The 23360-nt window shown below is 50.1% G+C and overlaps 1 protein-coding gene across 8 annotated transcripts in view; it reads left to right on the top strand.

Moving 5' to 3' along the window:
* The window catches only part of NOD1 (nucleotide binding oligomerization domain containing 1), a 62933-nt gene that overhangs the window by 19274 nt on the left and 20299 nt on the right, over positions 1-23360 (top strand). For 3 of the 8 annotated variants that reach the window (XR_005369648.1, XR_005369647.1, XM_038557224.1), the window contains exons 2-10: positions 3157-3367; positions 3448-3758; positions 6523-6697; positions 9310-11134; positions 13824-13907; positions 15562-15645; positions 16528-16611; positions 20589-20672; positions 21554-21637. Coding sequence is in view for 6 of the 8 variants with exons in the window: in XM_038557224.1 (XP_038413152.1) it covers positions 3525-3758; positions 6523-6697; positions 9310-11134; positions 13824-13907; positions 15562-15645; positions 16528-16611; positions 20589-20672; positions 21554-21637 (2654 nt within the window). In the remaining 2 variants the exon portion in view is untranslated. Of the gene's footprint in view, positions 1-1214; positions 1312-3156; positions 3368-3447; positions 3759-6522; positions 6698-9309; positions 11135-13823; positions 13908-15561; positions 15646-16527; positions 16612-20588; positions 20673-21553; positions 21638-23360 lie in introns of all 8 variants that reach the window. The other 5 variants (XM_038557225.1, XM_038557228.1, XM_038557227.1 and 2 more) reach the window with 5 other exon arrangements.

Raw genomic sequence — 23360 nt, 5'->3', positions numbered from 1 at the left:
AGCTAATTCCACAAATATGATTAAATCTCAAACCGGGGCTTTGGAAATTATAGAACAACAGCCTCCTTGCTAGCTGGCTGACATGGCATTTGTTGCTTTCCTTAGGTGGCCATAAATCAAGAGGCTGAAGTTTCTGCCTTTGATAGCAAAAGGTGGAGATATCTTTAAGATAAGCAGGGTCGCTGTGGGCAGGCTGAGGGGAGAAATCACTGGTATTGTGGGAATTTCAGGCTCAGAAGAGACAAGAGCTGTGAGTAACACGGAGCCCTCAGTGTAGATGGACATGGATGAGGTTTGAACAGGTGAAACGAACACCCTTCCTAGCCTTGTTCCAGCCCAGCAGCCATGCCTGCAAAACACTCATGAAATAAGCAAGCAGTTCCCTTTCCAGTTCTCTTAGATTAAGGATTAGTGCAAAGAAAGTCTCAGTTTTGTGCTATGTCTTTAACACCCTCAAATGCTTCTACAAGCAAGCAGGCCCCAGACCTCAGATGTTTCCAGGCAGCCCTGTTGAGGTGGAATACAATAGCATGGTTTTATTTCCGGAGAATTTATTTTTGTGTTATTTCCTATTTATTGAAAGTGCTGGTTTTCATTTATAATGGTGATATAAAATTTCCTTTAAAATTTGGGGCACCTGGGTGGCTCTGTCAGTTAAGTGCCTGCCTTTGGCTCAGGTTATGATCCCACATCAGGGTCTCTGCTCAGCAGGGAGCCTGCTTCTCCTTCTCCCTCTGTCTGCTGCTCCCCCTGCTTTTGCTCTCTCTGTTAAATAAATAAAATCTTTATAAAAATTAATCTGAGTTTTAAAATAGTCAACTTATGGGGAATAGGGAGTACACTTGCTGTGATGTAACATATGGAAGTATTGAATCACTGTAGTGTCCACCTGAAACTAACATAACACTGTGTTAACTATACTAGAACTAAAACAAATGAAAAACAAAACAAAACAAAACAAAATCAATCTAAAGCACAAAGCTAAGCAAATAAAGTACAGGTGGGACTCAATTGTGGCCAAAAAATAATATAAATGAATATGTTGCCCAAATGACATTTAGAAAACATTGTCATGAAGGAAGAAGATACAGAGAGTACTCCAGCATCCTAGAGTTCTGGATTTAAAACTACCCCATCATCAATTTCATTAATTTATTCACCATTCATTACAATGGTATTTTCAAAGAAACTTGTCTTTTTTTTTAATTTTGCAGATTCCAGAAAAATATTGGAAATTAAAGATTTCAGAAGAGAAAGTTGTTTTAAAATATTCTGATTTACTTCAGAGAATAATGCTGGAAACTTAAAACGGTATCATTTTCCCCTAATGTATTTATTTTTTTTAAAGATTTTATTTATTTATTGAGACAGACAGACAGACACACACACACACACACACACACACACACACACACAGAGAGAGAGGCAGAGGGAGAGCAGGCTCCATGCAAGGAACCCGACGTGGGACCCTATCCCGGGTCTCCAGGATCACGCCCTGAGCTGCAGGTGGCTTTAAACCACTGCGCTACCTGGACTGCCCCTTCCCCTAATTTAAATTTAATATTATCTACCGGTATCCCTTCAGGGAACCATTTTTTCAAATGCTGTGGATCCTAAAATAGGTCATATGATTGACCACAGTGGAAAAGGCTGAATTAACATCTAAGAGGCAAGCATACGTCTAGTATGGTAGTTAACTAACCAGTCATTTCCACCCATGAAAGTTCTTTTTGCTAAGGATGTCTTGCCCTCCCGCTACTTAGAATGTTAAATTGTACTATTCTCTTGCTCAGTCACTCAGGTTATAAAAGGAAAGTTATTGTGTGGGTCCCACTGAGAAATCTCTGTAAGGCTTGCAGTGTTTAGCAAATTGACATAAAAAGAAGGAAAAATGGATATGTGTAAAGGACCAGGAGACTTGTGTGACTTGGGGGGTAAAATCAAGAACTGCTGGACTTGAACGTTTACAGATGTGGGCTTGTAAGAGATCCAGTAATGACAGTGACAGTGTTTACAAGTCATTTTGGGGGTGGCAGGGCTCAACAAAAAAGTATAAAAATGATCTCTCTGGGATATGTGAGTTTTCCTACCTCAAGGAGGGACTAAGTGGCCAGTTTAAGGCCTTTCTACTTCCAAGATAATGACCCACTTTATATACACAAGGATGAGTGGAGAAGTGGCCGAAGGATCTTATGGTATAAGAAAGGAAATCAGTGCAATGTGGGGGTCACTCAGATGAACCCAGATTAGTTTTTAATACCCAAATAAAATGGCTTGGGTCCCTGTTTGTACCCAGATGGAAGCTCAGCAGATGCACAAGGTTTTCAAGGTTTCCAGGAAGATGGCTTTTCCTGGTCATCTGCCACTTGGAAGTCCATGTCACCTTGTCTGCTGCCCTCCGTCTGTCCTGCTTCACTCCAGACGTGGTTGTTATTCCTCCTTCATGCCCCAGAGTGCTTGGTATATGGCAGACTTTGCTAGAAGTGTGAGGATAGCTGGAGCAGGGCTGCAGGAGGACTACGGCACAGCCCAGAATGGGCAAAAGTGATGGAAACGTCCCTGTTCCCAGGTTCCTGGGCTCTGGCTAACACAGGTGACTTCATGCTGGCTATCTTCCTCCTCAGGCCATTTTGCGCTCAGACCCTCTCTCTCAGCAACTCCCCAACCCTCAGCCAACCATGGTGCTCCCAATTCCTTTTTATGAAAAATAATATACCTTCCCATCTCTATCCCAGGCTGGGATTGAGGCACACTTTTAAAAATTATTATTATTTAAGAGATAATAAAGACGTTTTGCTATACAAAAGGGTGTCTAGGGGATCCCTGGGTGGCTCAGCAGTTAAGCACCTGCCTTCGGCCCAGGGCCTGATCCTGGAGCCCCACGGTCGAGTCCCACGTCAGGCTCCCTGCATGGAGCCTGCCTCTCCCTCTGCGTGTGTCTCTGCCCCCCTCCCTCTCTGTGTCTGTCATGAATAAATAAATAAAATCTTTAAAAACAAAACAAAACAAAACAAAAGGGTGTCTACCTCTGGTCACCCTCCCTAGGCATGTAACCCACAAGCGGAAGCAATTCAATTATGATTTTTTTCTTTAATGTATCTCAGATCACCATCTTTTTTTTAAAATTTATTTTTAATTATTATCATTTTTTTTTAGAGAGAAGAGACTGTGTGAGAGCCAGGGGAGGGGCAGAGGCAGAGAGAGAGAGAGAAAATCTTAAGCAGATTCCACTGTAATCACAGAACGTGAAGGGGGGCTCAATCTCAAGATTGCGAGATCATGACCTGAGCCCAAGTCAAGAGTCACGTGCTGAGCCACCCAGGTGCCCCTCAGATCAGCATCTTAAGCAGGACTCCTCCTGCTTGAAGTAAGTTTCCAGGACCAAAGAGGAGGGGAAGCATCTTTCCCATGACTTTTGCTTCACTGTGATTTCGTTGGTCTCTTTAGGGGCGGCACTGAGAGAGAGGTGGGTGCCCTGGATCCTGATCGCCTCCTGCCAGGAAGATACATGTAGCCAAAGATGAATGTGGGCAAAGCAGTCCCTCGTTCCTTTAGCCATGGAAAAGCAGAGTCACGGTGAGATGGGGATAATCCCATCAGAGTCTCACTCCCACATTAAATTGCTGAAAATCAACCGGGAACTTCTGGTCACTCACATCCGCAACACCCAGTGTCTGGTGGACAACTTGCTGGAGAATGACTACTTCTCTTCCGAAGATGCGGAGATCGTGGGTGCCTGCCCCACGCAGCCCGACAAGGTACTGGTGACAGGGGCTGCCATTGGCGGCCTGCATGTCTCGGTAGCCAGAAGGGGCTTCTCGGGGGACCTGAGGGAAGGACCTCTGGGCATTTAGCACGTTGGCGGGATTTCCCGTTGGGGTCACTTACAGAGCAGAAACACTTGAGCTACCAGCTTATTATACAGTTCCATATTTCTGAGTTGGTGTGGGGAGCAGACTCCTCTCACCTCTCCTGTCTGCTTGGGGCACGTATGGCTTCCAAAGCCTGTTGTTTTCAATCCACTTTCTATTAGGAGGAGGGAAAAAGGTAACGACCATCAAACACTAGCGAGTGATGTTCATTCAGCGCCTCTGAACTCCAGAGAGCCGCTCACTGCTGGGTAAGACTCTTGAGAATGGCCTTGCCTCTGGTTTGGGAACAAACACATCCCAGCCTGGTCTACAGCGAAGACTTTTCCACACTCCCCTCATTTATGTGAGAGAGAGAGAGGGACAGTGAGTGAGCACGGGCAGAGGGAGAAGGGGAAGCAGAGGCAGAGGGAGAAGCAGATCCCTGCTCCATTCCAGAACCCTGAGATCATGACCTGAGCTGAAGGCAGTTGCTTAACTGACTGAGCCACCCAGGCGGCGCCCCTCACTGTGGGAAGTCTAAACAGCCCTTAGTTCCCTTTTAGCTTTGTGTCATGTCCTGAAAAATAGAATTGGCAAGACCCAAAATTCTTGGTTGGAGGAGTGATAGAACTTGTTTGCAAGGTGCTCCTGCCAGGCTCCGGGGAGACCAGAGGGTTTTGGGGGGAAAGCACAGTAGCTGACTTGTGTAATTCCCCCCTCCTGCATTTTTAATAATACAAGAAAGCTTTTTTAGGGTATAGCTTACATACGGGTATATGTCAGCCCTTGGCTCTGTGGCCCAGCACCTACCCCATTCTGCTTATGCAGCTACTTTTTTTATTGTATATTTTTTGTTGGAGTTCGATTTGCCAACATATAGCATAACACCCAGGGCTCATCTCATCAAGTGTCCCCCTCAATGCCCATCACCCAGTCACCCCAACCCCCTCCCCACCCCCCCTTCCACTACCCCTTGTTCGTTTCCCAGAGTTAGGAGTCTCTCATGTTCTATCACCCTCACTGATACTTCCCACTCATTTTCTCTCCTTTCCCCTTTATTCCCTTTCACTATTTTTTATATTCCCTGAATGAAGGAGACCATACAATGTTGGTCCTTCTCCGATTGACCTACTTCCCTCAGCGTAATACCCTCCAGTTCCATCCACATCGAAGCAAATGGTGGGTATTTGTCGTTTCTAATGGCTGAGGAATATTCCATTGTGTATATAGACCACATCTTCTTTATCCATTCATCTGTCGATGGACACCGAGGCTCCTTCCACAGTTTGGCTATTGTGGACATTTCTCCTATAAATAAACATCAGGGTGCAGGTGTCCTGCCATTTCACTGCATCTGTATCTTTGGGGTAAATCCCCAGCAGTGCAATTGCTGGGTCATAGGGTAGCTCTATTTTTAACTCTTTGAGGAATCTCTGCACAGTTCTCCAGAGTGGCTGCACCAGTTCACATTCCCACCAACAGGGCAAGAGGGTTCCCCTTTCTCCGCATCCTCTCCAACATTTGTGGTTTCCTGCTTTGTTAATTTTCCCCATTCCCACTGGTGTGAGGTGGTATCTCATTGTGGTTTTGATTTGTATTTCCCTGATGGCAAGTGATGCGGAGCATTTTCTCATGTGCATGTTGGCCATGTCTGTGTCTTCTTTGGTGAAATTTCTGTTCATGTCTTTTGCCCATTTCATGATTGGATTGTCTGTTTCTTTGCTGTTGAGTTTAATAAGTTGTTTATAGATCTTGGAAACTAGCCCTTCACCTGATATGTCATTTGCAAATATCTTCTCCCATTCTGTAGGTTGTCTTTAGTTTTGCTGACTTTTCTTTTGCTGTGCAGAAGCTTTTTATCTTGATTAAGTCCCAATAATTCATTTTTGCTTTTTGTTTCCCTTGCCTTCATGGATGTATCTTGAAAGAAGTTGCTTGGCCAATGTCAAAAAGGGTGTTGCCTGTGTTCTGTACGATTTTGATGGATTTTTGTCTCACACTTAGATCTTTCATCCATTTTGAGTTTATCTTTGTGTGTGGTGTAAGAGAATGGTCTAGTTTCATTCTGCACATGGCTGTCCAATTTTCCCAGTGCCATTTATTGAAGAGACTGTCCTTTTTCCAGTGGATAGTCTTTCCCCTATGCAGCTACTTTGTCCCAGCACCGCTCATTCCTGGCCAGCAGCAGTGTTAGCTTAACAGGGGTGGACATAGCTCTGGTTTGTGAGTCTGACTTTGTACTTTTAAGTTCATGGAAGCCTCCCAGCTTTTTATTTTTTTTTTAAAGATTTTATTTATTCATGAGAGACACACAGAGAGAGAGAGAGAGGCAGAGACACAGGCAGAGGGAGAGGCAGGCTCCATGCGTGGGGCCTGATGTGGGACTCGATCCTGGGTTTCCAGAATCACACCCTGGGCCAAAGGCAGGCGCTTAACCATTGAGCCACCCAGGGATCCCCCACCTTCCAGCTTTTTAGAGCTGTATTGTTTAATTTCTTCTTAAGGTGGGTCCCTTTCCCAGATTCCAGGCCTTCATAGGTAGTATCTCACACCTCTGGGTGGACAGCCAAGTTCGAGGACGTAGTAAGAGCTTGGAGCCCTAGTGTGGGCCTGTGCGGTGGCAGGACTCCCCAAGCACTAGCTCACCCCCTCTTGCTTACGCTGCCACCAGGTTCGCAAAATTCTGGACCTGGTACAGAGCAAGGGTGAAGAAGCATCTGAGTTCCTCCTCTACGTGCTCCAACAACTCGAAGACGCTTATGTGGATCTCAGGCCTTGGCTGTCGGAGATTGGCTTCTCCCCGTCAGAGCTTATTCAGAGCAAAGTTGTCGTCAACACCGACCCAGGTATGAGTCCCCCTCTCCCCCAGGGGGACTGCAGACTGCCAGCAAGCAAAGCCCTGCAGCTTGGAAATGCTGCGGCATCAGGGCTCCACAGGGCGGGGGGTCGGCACCAGCAGCCCTGCGCACACCCTCAGCCAGTAGATCCCTGTCCTCTGGGTGCTGCCCGCCCCGTGACTGAACTGACCACAGGGGGCTGGTGTGATTTATGGAGAGGCCTGTGGAAGTGTGGGCATGGCCTCTCTCCTGGCCTCTTGCTTACTTGCCATTCTGACATATAGAGACATTTCAGTGGTTGCACAAATTCCAGGTTGCATTCTTTCCCCTTTGAACATCTTTCCAAATTTCATCCTGGGCAAAGTATTCTTCCGTCACCCCGAGTTGCCAGTCCTTATTTCTGAAGCACAGTGGTACCGCATTAGCTGACCCATTAGGTCAAGTATTGACGACATGCCCACCATGTGCCGAGCCGTGGTGCTGGATGCCAGGGTTACAATGTGGAGCGGACTGGTTACGGTTCTCGCTCTCAGGGAGCTCGGAGGCCAGTGCAGGAGGCCCACTGGTACATGATCAGGGGAACGTGTGATTGCACGTGATGACAAGGACAAGACCAGTTGAAGCTGCAGTGCACACCGGGGCCACGATCTGGCCTGGGAGCCAGGAGGTCTTTCCGTGCCCGTGTTCTCTCTAGTTTGAGACACGTGTTGGCAATATACCAGCACTGAGCTCCCAAACTGGGATGTTTAAAGCATCCAGTTTGACCTTGAACACAGAGACAAAGGACAATGTTCCTGACAGGTGTGTGTTTGGCAGAAACCAGGCCAACCAGCAGTGTCAGGGCCCAGCTCTTCTGCAGCCGCCCCTGCCGATACCTGTGGCCACTGTTAGCTTCTTACTTCTACTGCTCCTTTGCACTTTATCCTGTTTCCTTCCCCAGGAGAAAAGGAAAATGGTCCTGCCTGTGATAATTCTTTCAAAAGACATCTCCACTGGTTCCTTTACTTCAGTAGCCTTTTTTTTTTTTTTACATATTTTATTTTATTTATTTATTCATGAGAGACACACAGAAAGAGAGAGGCAGAGACACAGAAAGAGGGAGAAGCAGGCTCCATGCAGGGAGCCCGACGTGGGACTCGATCCCGGGTCTCCAGGATCAGGCCCTGGGCCAAAGGTGGCACTAAACCATTGAGTCACCCAGGCTGCCCACTTCAGTAGCTTTTAAAGTATAAGTCACTCTACAAAGCCGGATGTGAAAGACTACATACTGTGTGATCCTATTTATATGAAATGTCCAGAAAAAGCAAATTAATAGAGATAGAAAGCAAATTGGCAGTGGCCTAGGGTCCGGGGCAGAGACTGGCTAGGAGTGGGCTTACGTCCGAGATATTTTAGAACTGGATTGTAGTGATGTTTGCATAACTTGGTAAATTTACTAAAAATCAGTGAATAGTACACAGCACCTATTGTAAAATACGTGAATTTATGGTACATCAATTATGCCTTACTAAAGATATAAAAAATGTAATTCACGGGATCCCTGGGTGGCGCAGCGGTTTGGCGCCTGCCTTTGGCCCAGGGCGCGATCCTGGAGACCCGGGATCAAATCCCACGTCGGGCTCCCGGTGCATGGAGCCTGCTTCTCCCTCTGCCTGTGTCTCTGCCTCTCTCTCTCTCTCTCTGTGACTATCATGAATAAATAAATAAAATCTTTAAAAAAAATGTAATTCACAAATTTTAAGCAGACAACCAAGTTAGACTAAGTTCATGGGAAAAGGTTACAGATGAATTTGGAAATGGGCACGTGCATCTCATTTTTGTTAACTGACTTATAATTAAAATCCAGGAAGTATTTTAAAGGCATTTATGGAACAGCCTTTTGTCTGGCTGGGGAAGGACCACCTCCCTCTGCGGGGTAAGGTCCGTTTCTAGCTCAGGTTTGCTGAGCTCCATGCGCATGTGAGCATGTTACTGTGTCTCTTCCCCTGTGGACAGATGCTAAGGTGTCAGATGCTGGGGTCCTGGGGCTAGTGTGCTCTGTGGAGTTCAATAAGGTAGTTTTTATCCTAATTTACTGTCCTTTTTTTTTTTTAAAGATTTTATTTATTTATTCATGAGAGACACAGAAAGAGAGAGAGAGAGAGGCAGAGACACAGGCAGAGGGAGAAGCAGGCTCCATGCAGGGAGCCCGACGTGGGACTCGATCCCGGGACTCCAGGATCAGGCCCTGGGCTAAAGGCAGGCGCCAAACCACTGAGCCACCCAGGGATCCCCCTAATTTACTCTCTTTTTGTGCTTTGGCACAGCTCATTTGTAATCCAGGCTACTGTGTAATGTATTTTCTCACTAACAGTTCTGGCATTTAGTTTTGAGACTACGCCTCGTTTTCAGAGCAACGTGATAAGCGGAAGAAAGGTTAGGGTTATTTCTTTGTCAACCGTACACGTTTCCAGGTGCCTGGCTGGCTCAGTCCGGGGAGCCCCCAAGAGGCTCTTGATCTCGGGGGTGGTGAGTTCAAGCTCCACTGTTGAGTGTAGAGATTACTTAAATAAATAGATGCACTTCAAAACAACAACAAAAAGCATTTCACTGGGAACTGGCTGTCCTCCCCACCCCTCCAGTAAGCAGGTACACGGAGAAGCTGCGACAGCAACTGGGCCGGGATTCCAAGTTCGTCTTGTGCTACGCCCAGAAGGAGGAGCTGCTGCTGGAGGAGACGTACACCGACACCATCGCGGAGCTGGTGGGCCTCAAGGACGAGAGCCTGGGCCCTCTGGGCAGCCTGGCCTGCCTCCTGGACCGCTCCAGCGGCGTCCTCAGCGAGCAGGGCGAGACCATCTTCATCTGCGGCGACGCGGGCATGGGCAAGTCCATGCTGCTGCAGCGGCTGCAGAGCCTGTGGGCCGCGCGGCGGCTGGACGCCCAGTTCAAGTTCTTCTTCCACTTCCGCTGCCGCGTGTTCAGCTGCTTCAAGGAGGGTGACGCGCTGTGCCTGCAGGACCTGCTCTTCAAGCATTACTGCTACCCGGAGCAGGACCCCGACGAGGTGTTCGCCTTCCTGCTGCGCTGCCCGCACGCGGCCCTCTTCACCTTCGACGGCCTGGACGAGCTGCACTCGGACTTCGACCTGAGCGGCGCCCCTGACACCTCCTCCCCCTGGGAGCCCGCCCACCCGCTGGTCCTGCTGGCCAACCTGCTCAGCGGGAAGCTGCTCAAGGGCGCCGCCAAGCTGCTCACGGCCCGCACGGGCGTCGAGATCCCGCGCCAGCTCCTCCGCAAGAAGGTGCTTCTGCGCGGCTTCGCCCCCAGCCACCTGCGGGCCTACGCCCGGAGGATGTTCCCCGACCGGACGGTGCAGCAGCACCTGCTGGCCCAGCTGGAGGCCAACCCCAACCTCTGCAGCCTGTGCGCCGTGCCCCTCTTCTGCTGGATCATCTTCCGCTGTTTCCAGCACTTCCACAGCGTGTGGGACAGCGCGGCGCAGCTGCCCAGCCGCACGGTGACCCTGACCGATGTCTTCCTGCTGGTCACCGAGGTCCACCTGAACAGGACGCAGCCCACCAGCCTGGTGCAGCGGAACACGCGGAGCCAGGTGGAGACCTTCCGTGCCAGCCGGGGCACCTTGCGCTCGTTGGGGCAGGTGGCCCACGGGGGCATGGAGAAGAGCCTCTTTGTCTTTGGCCAGGAGGAGGTGCAGGCGGCCGAGTTTCAGGAGGGGGAGCTGCAGCTGGGCTTCCTGCGGGCCGTGCCAGAGCCGGGCGTGGGCGGCGACCAGCAGTCTTACGAGTTTTTTCACATCACCCTCCAGGCCTTCTTTACCGCCTTCTTTCTCGTGGTGGACGACCAGGTGGGCACTCAGCAGCTGCTCAGGTTCTTTCAGGAGTGGGCGCCTCCCGGGGAGGCGGGAGCAGAGTCCTGCTATCCCCCCCTCCTCCCCTTCCAGTGCCTGAAGGGCGGTGGCCTGGCGGGGGAAGACCCCTTCAAGAACAAGGATCACTTTCGGTTCACTAACCTCTTCCTGTGCGGCCTGTTGTCCAAGGCCAAAGAGAAACTCCTGCGGCACCTGGTGCCCCCCGCTGCCCTGCGCAGAAAGCGCAAGGCCCTGTGGGCACACCTGCTTGCCAGCCTGCGGGCCCACCTGAAGAACCTGCCCCGAACTCAGTCCGGGGGCTTCAGCCAAGTACAGGCCATGCCCACCTTCATCTGGATGCTGCGCTGCATCTACGAGACCCAGAGCGAGAAGGTGGGCCGGCTGGCGGCCAAGGGCATCTGCGCCAACTACCTCAAGCTGACCTACTGCAACGCGTGCTCCGCCGACTGCAGCGCCCTCTCCTTCGTCCTGCACCACTTCCGCAAGCGGCTTGCCCTCGACCTGGACAACAACAATCTCAACGACTACGGCGTGAGGGAGCTGCAGCCCTGCTTCAGCCGCCTCACCGTCCTCAGGTGAGGCTAGGCACAGGGAGCAGCCAGTGGGGCGGGGAGGGCCAGGCTCCAGAGACACCAGGACGAGCATCATGGGGTAGGACCTCCTGAATTACCCTGGCACCTGTGACCAGGTGGCACAGAGCAAGGAGCAGTGCCTCCATGGCAGGCGGCTCCAGGTCAGCCCTGGCTGGGTGTCCTTGAATGAATTGCTTCACCTTCTCTGATTCCTCATCTGAAAAAGGGAGATGCTGGTATCCTAGCAGTTACAGTAATAACAACAGCATCCGTCGAGAATGGGTGAAGGGCACTACAAATACTAGCAGCCCTATAAGGTAGTGGGTACTGCTAGTTTCATTTTGGCGACGGAGGAACTGGAGGCACAGAGATGTTCTCAAGGTCACACGCCAGGGCCACGGTGGAGCCAGAATCAAAAAGCACCAACCTTTTGAGATTCGTGAGAGGCTCGGAGATAGCCTGTGAAAGGTTTCTGGGAGCTTTTGTGTTTGCAGAAAAAGCAGACTCCGTCCTTACTGGCCCCAGTTACTTTCCATGATCAAAGCCAGCAGCCCTGAGCTGCCGTAGATCTTAGTCCAAACTAAACGGTTTCCTGCTTGATGGTTTAGAGGAAGGAGAGGCTAGTCTGCTTTCTTCTGTTAGCATTTCCTGGATAAAATACACCTTGTAAATCTCACGAGGGCTTCAGTTCTCCATAAGTTGGCTCAAGTATTTCTGAAGAACAGGGGGGATTTGGGACCGGTTACACCAATGCCAGAGTGTACATTAGGTGGGGACAGTGGGATGTAGGGAGCCCAAGGCTGCCTTGGCCTATTCTCTTTGCTCTCAGCCCAGGGCACCCTCACACCCTGGGCACCCCTGTGCTCATCTCAGGTGATGGAGTGCACCAGGGTGATGCTCCTGCCTCAGGCAGCTGTCTTCGGGTGAAGTTCTCCTCCATGCCAGTGAAGGGGAGAGCAGGAGGCCATGGGCAACTCCAGAGAAGCATTTTGAGCTCCCGGAGACCACCAGGTAGGGTTAATTTTGACTAAAGTTAGTGGAAACTCAAAATAGAGGTGGCTTAGATAGGTTACAAGCTTGTCTCATAGAAAAGTCTAAGTGCAGAGGAGGGCGGTTCAGGGCTGCCGTGGTGCCTCCATGACCATTGGGAACCCAGGTTCTCTTTTGCCCTGTGGTGACCCTACTGCCCTCACTACCTGATTTCTACCTCTTGGCCCAAGATGGCTGCTCACTTCCAGCCATTCAGTTGACATTCTAGCCACCAAGAAGAAGGAAAGGCAAAGGACACACCTCATTCTTCTAAGAAGAATTTTTCAGCTATTGCTAATGAGATGTCTGCTTAGATTTCATGGGACACAACTTAATCCCATGTGTCCAGTTTAAAAAATGGGGGGTTCTATTCCTAAGAAAGCACAGATATTGAAAGTGACTAGTAGCCTTCCTGAGATGGCCACCCTGAGATGGCGTGCAGTGTGTGTACACTTTGTGCCCCAGCACCAAAGTGGGCACCATGGGAGGAGAGTTCCTGAGTATCTGACCTGATGTGGCCTAAAAATCAAACTTCCGCTTGTTCAGCCTTTCACATATTACAAAGGCCAGCTTGTGGGCTCAGTCTGGCCCAGGGCTCGTGTTTGTAAATAAAGTGTTATTGGGACACAGCCATACCCACGTGCATACATATCAGCCGCTTCACACTACAGAGTCGAGTAGTTGCGGTAGAGACTACATGGCCCGCAGATCCTAAAAGATTTGCTCTCTGGCCCTTTACAGAAATAGTTTGCTGACCCTTGCATTGTTATCTCACCCACCCCTGACACCTCACTCTCATCTATCCCTGAGCTTTACTCTGTCCTGCAGCCTCACCTAAATGATGGAGAGGAGGATTGAAAAAAATTTAAAAAAAATTCACATTTTAGCCATATCAGAATATCCTGTTAGTTTATGGATTGTGCAGAACAGTTCCAGCGAGTGGCTGGCCCTTGGGCAGGAGACGGCCGTCATCCTGAAGGCTTTTTCCTGCTCCCTTCTGTGAATGTGACTTCCAGATGGGGAGGCTGCTGGCACTGTGGGTGAGGCGGTTCTTGTGGGGACTGTTTTTTTTTTTTTTTTAAATAATAAATTTATTTTTTATTGGTGTTCAATTTGCCAACATACAGAATAACACCCAGTGCTCATCCCGTCAAGTGCCCTCCTCAGTGCCTGTCACCCATTCACCCTTGTGGGGACTGTTTTGCCTTTTGCAGGACACCTAGTATCTCTGGCTTCACTTGCCAGATGGTGGAGCATTCCTTCCTCCAGCTTTGTCATCACTAGAAGCGGCTCCACACGTTTCTGAATCCCCCGGCCCCTCCTGTGCAGTGAGAACCGCATTGAGGGGCCTGGCTGACCCGGAGATCACCCACAAATGCAGGAGGTCAGGGCTGGCTGGCCTCGTGTGTCCTTTATGTGTCCTTTGGAGCCCTTGTGTTGAGTCAGGGCTGCGCTGTAGCCTTGGTTCTGGGTAGGCCTGTTGGCCCCACGATGATGGGGCTTTTTAGGAGCTATTCGGCTGACTGCTCTGGCTGTCCTGTCAGCAGCTGTTTACAGCTGGGAAATCTCCTGGACCTACAGGCTTCTGGATCCTTGTGGCATTAATGCTTCTGCATGTGAACAGCTGCGGTGATTTATGACTTTCTTTGCTGTTTGGTTTCAGACTCAGCGTAAACCAGATCACTGACAGTGGGGTAAAGGTGCTATATGAAGAGCTGACCAAATACAAAATTCTGACGTTCTTAGGGTACGTATTCCTCAACAGTGGCGAGCCAGTGATGTAGTAATAACACAGAGGAGCAGGGAGCTGCCATTCGTGGGGGTCACTGGACGGTTGGAATGATGGCCAAGGCACCAGGAAGAGCTCTGGCCTGGGAGCAGGGAGTCCTGGGTTCATGTGCTGGGCTCCGCCAGCAGCCCACTCTTTGAGCAAGTCAGGAAATGTTGCTGAGCTGCCTTTTCAGTCGCGTGTTGGGATCTTAATATAGGCAAGTATTTTACGAGTGGTGATCTGGGGTTGCTGAGGAAGTAGCTGGGAATATGGTATTTTTTTTTTTTAACTGTTTGAGAGAGAGAATGAGAGAGAGAGAACACACTGAGCAGAAAGAGGGGCAAGAGGAAGAGACTCCTAAGCAGGCTCCCTGCTGAGAGTGGAGCTCAACACAGGGCTCAATCCCAGGATCCTGAGATCATGACCTGAGCTGAAATCGGGAGTCTGACACTTAACCCCCTGAGCCATCCAGGCGCCCCTGGGGATATGTTTTATAAATGCCAGATACTGTTTATGTGTTCGATTCACCACTCTGGGCCCATGATCCCTTACCCAGAACCCGGAGGGCAAGACACCAATCCAAATTGAGTGGACATGCTGTTCCGTGGTGATAGGACCAGGGAGGTCAGGGGCTGTACCCTGGTTTCAAATACTTTAATACTTAATATTTAATACTTTAATATTTCTGCAGCAAAATGTGTGAATATTCAAAGCAGTTAGGATAAAGACCTAATCCCTGGATTGAGGCCCAGGGAGCACATGACCCCGGGGGGCCTTTCGGCTCAGGAGTTTGGTGTGACCTGCCTGGTTACCACTTTCAGCTTCTTTCTGCCTTGCTGAACTGGAATCAGGTGGTAAGGTGACTAACAAGGAGCCGCAGGGAGGAGGTTCCAGCTCACAAACATTTTCCCCTCAGCCTGCTGCTTGTGACCTTAATAGAAAAATACCCATCCCCTGCCGCCGGCTGGGCCCTTGCACACGAGGGCTTGGAATGACCGTGCGGAATTGTCCGAATGACCCTGTGGGGCGCTGGGATTCTTGCTCCTTACTACAGACGCAGAAGCAGAAGCCGGGGAAACGGCAGAGCTGGCCCTGAATGTGGCCTGCGAGACCCCGGAGCCCCAAACAGCTCTCCTTGTGTCGTCCCTCTGTCCTTTCAGCCCAGACTTCAGAAATCAGCAGCCAGCACATACCCACTTTAAAAATGAGGGTCAAAAAAATGGGGGTCATTGGCATGCCTTGAGTGGCTCAGGGGTTGAGCGTCTGCCTTTGGCTCAGGGCGTGATCCCGGGGTCCTGGGATCGAGTCCCACATCAGGCTCCCTGCATGGAGCCTGCTTCTCCCTCTGCCTGTGTCTCTGCCTCTCTCTGTGTCTCTCATGAATGAATAAATAAAATTTTAAAAAATTAAAAAAAATAAAAATGGGGGTCATTAAGATGACACTGGGACATGGGGATAAAAGGCACAATGTAAGGAATGTGGGCGGTGACACTGTAAGAGCATCCTGTGGTGACAGGTGGGGGCTACACTCCGAATGAACATGGCATAGCTTAGAAGCTTGTGGAGTCACTATGTCGCAAAAAAAAAAGGCTGGGAGTCCTAAAGTCTCATGCTGTGCTTTTTCTTGAAGCCTGTACAGCAACCAGATCACGGATGTGGGAGCCAGGTACGTCGCCAGAATCCTGGATGAGTGCAAAGGCCTCACACACCTGAAGTAAGTGGGGTGGGCATGGCAGGGTACCCTGCAGCCTCTGTGGTCACCCCTTCATTATTCAGACAGAATAAACGTCACCATAAAGAGCAGTCACCCTAAAGCCTTCTGCTTGCCCCGGGGCCACATTGGTCAAATTAAGAGGCCCGTGTGTGGAAGGTAGGCCTTCAGCCTGGGGAATCACGGCCTGAGGGGGAGGCCAGCCACCTGGGGGAAGCTGGGCATTCCCATTTGACGGATTACTGACGGGCAGAAAGGCCACAGCTCTCCCCCTGTCTAGAAGGCTTCCCCCTCCTCCCCCCCAAGGAAGCCCCTCGTGGTCTTCCTTCATTCTGGAGGCTGAGGAGTCCCAGGACCGAGGTGCCGGCCGGTCCGGTGTCTGCTCGGGCTCGGGCTTCTGGTTCGCGGCCGGGGCCTTCCTGCTGCGTCCTGACGCGGTGGAAAAGGAGGCCAGGGAGCGGCTGTGGGGCCTCTTAGGAATCGCGGACCGTAGGGGACAGCTCCAGCCTCGTGGCCTAGTCGCCGCCAGGGCCTCCTAATCCCGTCACCTCAGGGGTCGGATCTCAGCCTGCGGGCTTGGGGGGACTCGGGCATTCGGGCCCAGCACCCGCCTCGTCGCCAGTTCGAGCCCGGCCTCGCCCTGTCACAGGGATGCTCTCCGAAGGCGACAGAGCACGGCGGCAGGGCCGCTCGCAGCTGAAGCGGGGCCCCCGGGCCCTGGGGGGTGCGAGTGAGCGTCTGGGGCCGGTTCCAGAACCCCCGGGAGGGCCGGGGTCGCCGCCCGGGGAGGGGCCTGCTGGCTCCCTCCAGGGCTTCGTGTCCTGCCGGGGGCGGGGGGGGGGGGGGTCCCCTCACGCCGGGGCTGCCCGCCCGCTCTCTCTGCAGGCTGGGGGAGAACAAGATAACGAGCGAAGGGGGAAAGTGCCTCGCCCTGGCCGTGAGGAACAGCAGCTCCATCTTAGAAATCGGGTGAGTAGAGGCGAAGGCGCGTGTGACACGCCCGCCGCCCCGTGTGCCCCGGAGGCCCGGGAACACCTTGTGCAAGAGTCCGGTTTTCTGGCCGCAGCCAACAGAGGGAGCCGTTCCAGCCCGTGTGGCAACTAACTTTCCTCTTGGCGACGTTCGGTATATTCCTCGGGGGCTTTTTTTTCTTTTCTTTTCTTTTTTTTTTTAAAAGATTTTATGTATTTATTCATGAGGGACACACAGGCAGAGACCCAGGCAGAGGGAGAAGCAGGCTCCACGCAGGGAGCCCGACGTGGGACTCGATCCCGGGGCCTCAGGATCACACCCTGAGCCGAGGGCAGACGCTCAACCACTGAGCCACCCAAGTGCCCTGTGGCTTTTTTTTTTAAATTCAATTTTTAAAAAAGATTTATTTATTCATGAGACACACACACACACACACACACACACACACACACACACAGAGGCAGAGTGGACCCAGGCAGGGGGAGAAGCAGGCTCCATGCAGGGAGCCCAATGCTGGACTCGATCCCAGGTCCCCAGGATCACGCCCTGGGCCGAAGGTGGCACTAAACTGCTGAGCCACGTGGGCTGCCCTCAATTTTTTTTTTTTTTATTGTGGTAAAATCCGTTAACACAGAAGTTACCATCTGAACCATTTGTAGCGGTACAGTTCAGGGACATTAGGCGTCCTCGTAGGTGTGCGACCATCACCACCATCTCCAGAACTCTCTTCATCTTGCAAAAAAGCAGCTCTCTACCCATCACACAACAGCTCCCCATCCTCCCTTCCTCCAGCCCCCGCTGTCCACCCTTGGACTTCCTGTCCCCAGGGATTTGACTACCACAGGCGGCTCTTGAAGTGGAGCCACGCGAGGTATTTGGGTCATTGTGCCTGGCTTCCTTCACTCAGCACAGTGTTCTCCTCGAGGTCCACCCATGCCGTAGCTTGTATTGGAATTTCCTTCCTTTTTAAGGCTGAGGAACAGTCCACGGTGTGTATGTGCCATTTATCTGTCCACGGACACTTGGGTGGCTTCCACATTTTAGCTGTCGTGAGTAGGGCTGCCAGGAACGTGGGTGTACAAATACCTCTTTGATTTTTTTTTCTATATACCCAGAACTGGAACTGTAGGATCGGCTGGTAATTCTATTTTTAGGTTTTTGAGGAAGTGTCACAGCAGCTGCACCACGTTATATGCCCACCCACAGTGCACAAGGGTTCCGGATTTTCAGCATCCTTGCCAACACTTGTTATTCTCTGTTCTTTTTTTTTTTTTTTTTTAAGATTTATTTATTTATTCATGAGAGACACACACACACACAGGCAGAGACACAGGTAGAGGGAAAAGGAGGCTCCCAGCCGGGACCCCAATGCAGGACTCAATCCCAGGACCCTGGGATCATGACCTGAGCCAAAGGCAAATGCTCAACTGCTGAGCCACCCAGGTGGCCCTACTCTCTGTTCTTTAATAGTAACCATCCTAACGGGTATGAGGTAGTATCTCATTGTGGTTTTGATTCAGGAGGCTTTTTAAACCTTTTTTTTTTTTTAAAGATTTATTTATTCATGAGAGAGAGAGAGAGAGAGGCAGAGACACAGGCAGAGGGAGAAGCAGGCTCCACGCAGGGAACCTGACGTGGGACTCGATCCCGGGACTCCAGGATCGCGCCCTGGGCCAAAGGCAGCACTAAACCGCTAAGCCACCTGGGCTGCCCTAAACCTTTTTATATTGTTATCATTTTTATCTGATTATAAAACAAACATGATAATTTTATCTGTAAACTAGGAAAAATACAAAAAATCTGAAAATCATCTCAGAAATATTGTCAACATTTGAGGTCAGTTAAGCTTTCTTGCTCTCACACACGGGTGTGTGCAAAATATCCAATATATTTTGAATACAGTAAAGGCCAAGCTATATGTACAGAATTTTATTCTTTTTTTGTTTAATCTCATATCAGGAGTAGAATTTAATGATTCATCACTTACATTCAGCACCCAGTGCTCATCACCAGTGCCCTCCTTAATGCCCATCACCCATCTCGCCCATCCTCCACCCACCTCCCTCCAGCAAAGTTTGCTGTCTGTAGTTAAGAGTATGTTTTATGGTTTGCCTCTCTTTTATCCCCCCATGTTCATCTGTTTTGTTGTTGTTGTTGTTGTTGTTGTTTTTGGTTAAATTCCACTTAAGAGTGAAATCATATGGTATTTGTCTCTCTCTGACTGACATTTCATTTAGCATGATACTCTCTGGCTCCATGATACTCTCTTGCATGATACTCCTCATTGCAAACAGCAAGATTTCATTCTTTTTGATGGCGGAGTAATATTTACATATATATACACACACCACATCTTGTTTCTCCATTCATCAGTCGATGGACATCATTTGGGCTCTCTCCATAGTTTGGCTATTGTTGATAATGCTGCTGTAAACATCGGGGTGCATGTACCCCTTTGAATCTGTATTTTTAAAAAATATTTTATCTACTTATTCATGAGAGATACAGAGAGAGAGGCAGAGACACAGGCAGAGGGAGAAGCAGGCTCCATGCAGGGAGCCCGATGTGGGACTTGATCCCCGGTCTCCGGGATCATGCCCTGGGCCAAAGGCAGACGCTTAACCACTGAGTCACCCAGGTGCCCCTGAATTGTATTTTTATGTCCTTTGGGTAAATACCTAGTGCAATTGCCGGGTGACAGGGTAGCTCTATTTTTTAACTTTTTGGGGACCCTCCACACTGTTTTCCAGAGTGGCTGCACCAGCTTGCATTCCCCCAGCAGTGTAAGAGGTTCCCCTTTCTCTGCATGGGAGTACACATTTATGCAAAACACGGAGAACTCATGGCTGGGCTCCAGCATCCCCGGGAGGGATGGCAGTGGGTCGCTGGTGCGGTGAGAGCACGTTGCCCAGGCGGCCCTGGCTCTGCTGTGTGTGGGCTGGGCAGACGGTGCTCTCAGCCTGTTGAAAACAGCTGTTGCTTGCTGTAGGCCAGGAGCTGTTCTAAGTGCTGTGCATCTATTAACTAACCTAATCCCCACAACTCTAGGGGGAATGTTATTAGTAGCCCCTCTTTTACAGAAAGTAGACTAAGGTCTAAGACGTTATGTGATTCACCAGAGTGAATCTTAAATCCAGATAAAAATCCAGTTAAAGGGACACTTGGGTGGCTCAGCGGTTGAGCACCTGCCTTTGGCTCAGGGTGTGATCCTAGAGTCCCAGGATCGAGTCCCACATCGGGCTCCCTGCATGGAGCCTGTTTCTCCTCCCTCTGCCTATGTCTCTGCCTCTCCCTCTGTCTCTCATGAATAAATAAAATCTTAAAAAAAAATTCCAGTTAAAACAGGAGGCCAGCCTCCTCCTGCCAGAGCTTCACAAGTCATCTGCTGTGGGGAGGGAGGGTGTGGGGCTGCATCACTGCAGCTCCCCGCCGAGACCCCCAGACTGCAACAATGCACCAGCCCATGAGAGTAGGGTCCTCTTCACCTAAAAGCAGCATTGCTGGGGAGATTCCTGAGGGTGCTTCCTGATATTTGCTTCTTGGAAGACCCACTGTGTCCTCATGAATGTCTCAGACCCTTGCAGAGGGTCAGATGGACACTGGCAGTCTGCACCTCCGCAGGCCTCCTGTTTAGGCTGCTGCCAACCTGCATCCTCGGTGGGGGCATTTCTTGGACCATCGTGAGCTCAGGCCCTCTGACAGCGCTCCGAAAGCCCAGGGTATCTCAGCCTCTGTGCAGCCATCTGCTGGGCTTCTGTTCACAAGCCTTTTTGCTACCCTTACCCCACCTTTCCCTTTGAATTTGGAACCTAGAGCAGCTTCATGAAGGGCCTGGTCTGGGAATAGTAGTCCAGGCCAGAGCTCCAGGGACAGAGCAGAGACCCCTGCCCATGAGTGCAGCGCCAAGCATGGCTACCAGCAGAAAGGAAGGGGTGGGCACGAGCTAACGTTCACCATCTTGCCTCTATCCTCAGGATGTGGGGTAACAGAATCGGCGATGAAGGAGCAAAGGCCTTTGCAGAGGCTCTGAGGAACCACCCCAGTCTGACCAACCTCAGGTAACTGCTGCCTTCTGAGACCTGCTGTCACCGGGGCCCAACCTGGTCACTCCGTGGGCCTCTTGGTTTGCCGGGGGAAGAGAGCGGTTGGCTTTCACAGTGGAGAAGGGGTGTGTGTGTGTGATTTTTCTTTTGTAAGCAGTTTTATTGATATATAAGAGGCCTACGTCAAAGTACATTACTGTTCGGCTCGGCCACTTGCCATATGTACACACCAACATAACCACCACCCGGACCCAGATGTAGGACTTTGCCAGCATCTCAGTGGTCTCCCCAGGCCCCTTGGGAGTAGGGAAGTGGGGAGTCCAGATAAAACCGAAAGGGATGCTGGCCCTTCCTCACTCACAGGATGATGCTGAGAAGGAAGGGGAACCTTCATCTCTGTAGAGACCTACTCCTCCCTGGCTGCCTCTTAGGCCTCTGGCCAAATCTCAGAGCCTCGGGTGTCTCCTGTTGCCTGGGTTCTTCCTAACACTGAAAAAGAATCCAAGACAGTGGAGGCAATAGCAGAGCAGAGTTTCTTCTTCATGAGAACAGAGGGCACCTCTCCAGGTCTCATTGCCGGACACCTTGAAAATGTCAGCCACCTAAAGTGGAGCCCTCGTAGCCCCTGATTGGCCTGTGACATTGGCCTGATGTTCGCTTCCTGTCTGGCCTCCCCTTGAGTGGTCTTGTGCCTGTCCTCATGCTCGGAGCGTGGGCTCTGGAGCAACCAAGCTGGAGTGGCTGCTGGCAAGGCTGAGTACTTCTGCTTCCTGCCTCATGTCAGCCTGGGCAGGCCCCGCCTCCAGGTGGCACCTTCTGGGTGCTTCGGTGGCTGAAGCCAAAGCCAAATGTAGACGTGTCTCTAAAATACTGACCCCAGGTGTTTTCCTTCCTAGTCTTGCATTCAACGGCATCTCCACAGAAGGAGGAAAGAGCCTCGCGCAGGCCCTGCAGCGGAACACCTCTCTGAGAATATTCTGGTAATAACCAGAGTCCTTTTGAAAAGCTGGGTCTTGGGGATTATTCCAAAGACCGCATCTTCACTGGATGTGCAATCTTCCCTGAAAAGCCTGGAATCTTAACTGAAAAGCTGACTTTTAACTGAAAAGGCTTTTTCTTCAGTGTCAAGTTGGTAATTTAATTTCCTCCTAGATAAGAAAACAGCCATTTCTAGAAGCACAAACAGGTACCGAAGGGGGAAGTGTGTCCCAGGGGTATGATGTTTGACCTTAGCCGCCTTTGCCAACCCAGGCCTCAGGGAAACCTGAAGGTTGGTGGCTCTATCTGGATTATCCTCAGAACACCTTCCGAGATGCCTTGTAGAGCCCAACTTCAGTGCCCTCGGCTCACGCTTTTCTCCCTTCTCCTCCTGAGCTGCCTTTCTCCCCAGGCACCATCTGGTCCAGCTCACCGGCCACCCGAAGCCCACGTTCCTCACCCCTCCCTGTCCTCTAGGGGTACTAATTTAGTATATGTTGCCCTCTGACAGTGCTTTTGTTGTTGTTGTTGTTTTTGTCATCTACTCTATTTTATTTATTTGAACTTTTATTTACTTGCTTGTATCATAAATTCCTTATGGGTAAGGAAATTATTTTAGGGCTCAGGGCACATGAGGTATCAGCTGACTTAGTTAATATATAACACCATCATTTTGAGAATTCTCTTATTAGATGGGCTGGCCAGTAAATGGATTTTTAATTCTTTCCCTCTAAAAAATGTTTTTAAAAATATTTTGAAATATTAAAAAAAAGGGACGCCTGGGTGACTCATCAGTTGAGCATCTGCCTTTGGCTCAGGGCATGATCCCTGGATTCCAGGATCAAGTCCCACATCGGGCTTCCTGCATGGAGCCTGCTTCTCCCTCTGCCTGTGTCTCTGCCTCTCTCTCTGTGTCTCTCATGAATAAATAAATAAAATCTTTAAAAAAAAAAAACTAAGGAAGTTCAAAAAGTAGGAAGTACAGTACTTCCTCCTTCATGTTTTCCAGATATAACCTTTTTCTTCTAGCCTTTGAATGTATATTCTAGCCCTCTAATATTTGAATGTATATTCATATATGTCCCTTTTCTTACAAAATAGAGTAGCATTTAGCAGGTGGCTTTTAAAAAATATCTTAAGGGGTGTCTGGGTAGCTCGATTGGTTAAGCATCTGACTCTTGATTTTGGCTCAGGTCCTGATCTCAGGGTTGAGAGATTGAGCCACACATGAGGGGCTCCACACTTAGGTGTACAATCTGCTCAAGATTCTCTCTTTCTCCCTCCCTCTGTCCCTCACCTCTACGTGCACTCTGTAAAATAAATAAATCTTTTTTCTTAATAAATCTTAAAAAGAAAATCTTAACCATATATTGTCCACATTTTACATATCCTTTTATATCAGGGTTTCTCGGTCCTACCTACCACTGTTGACAGTTTGGTCCAAATCATTCTTGTGAGGGGCTGTCTTGTTCCTTATAGGATGTTTAGCAGAATCCTGGGCATCAGCCCCTAGATACCAGCAGTAGCCTCCACCTGTGATGATCAAAATGTCTCCAGATGTTGACAAATATCCCCTAGAGGGAAAAGCACCCAGTTGAGAGCTACACTCTACATGGATGGTAATAATGTTAGCACCCAGCATTTCTCGAAGTGCTGACTGTACACCAGGCATTATTCTTGGCCTTTTACTTTTTTTTTTTTTTTTTAAGAGAGATGAAGTGGTAG

This window comes from Canis lupus, chromosome 14 (genome assembly GCF_011100685.1).
Source record: "Canis lupus familiaris isolate Mischka breed German Shepherd chromosome 14, alternate assembly UU_Cfam_GSD_1.0, whole genome shotgun sequence".
Lineage (NCBI taxonomy): Eukaryota > Metazoa > Chordata > Mammalia > Carnivora > Canidae > Canis > Canis lupus.
The sequence above is the reverse complement of the archived record's forward strand: the minus strand, read 5'-3'. Positions and strand labels throughout refer to the sequence as shown.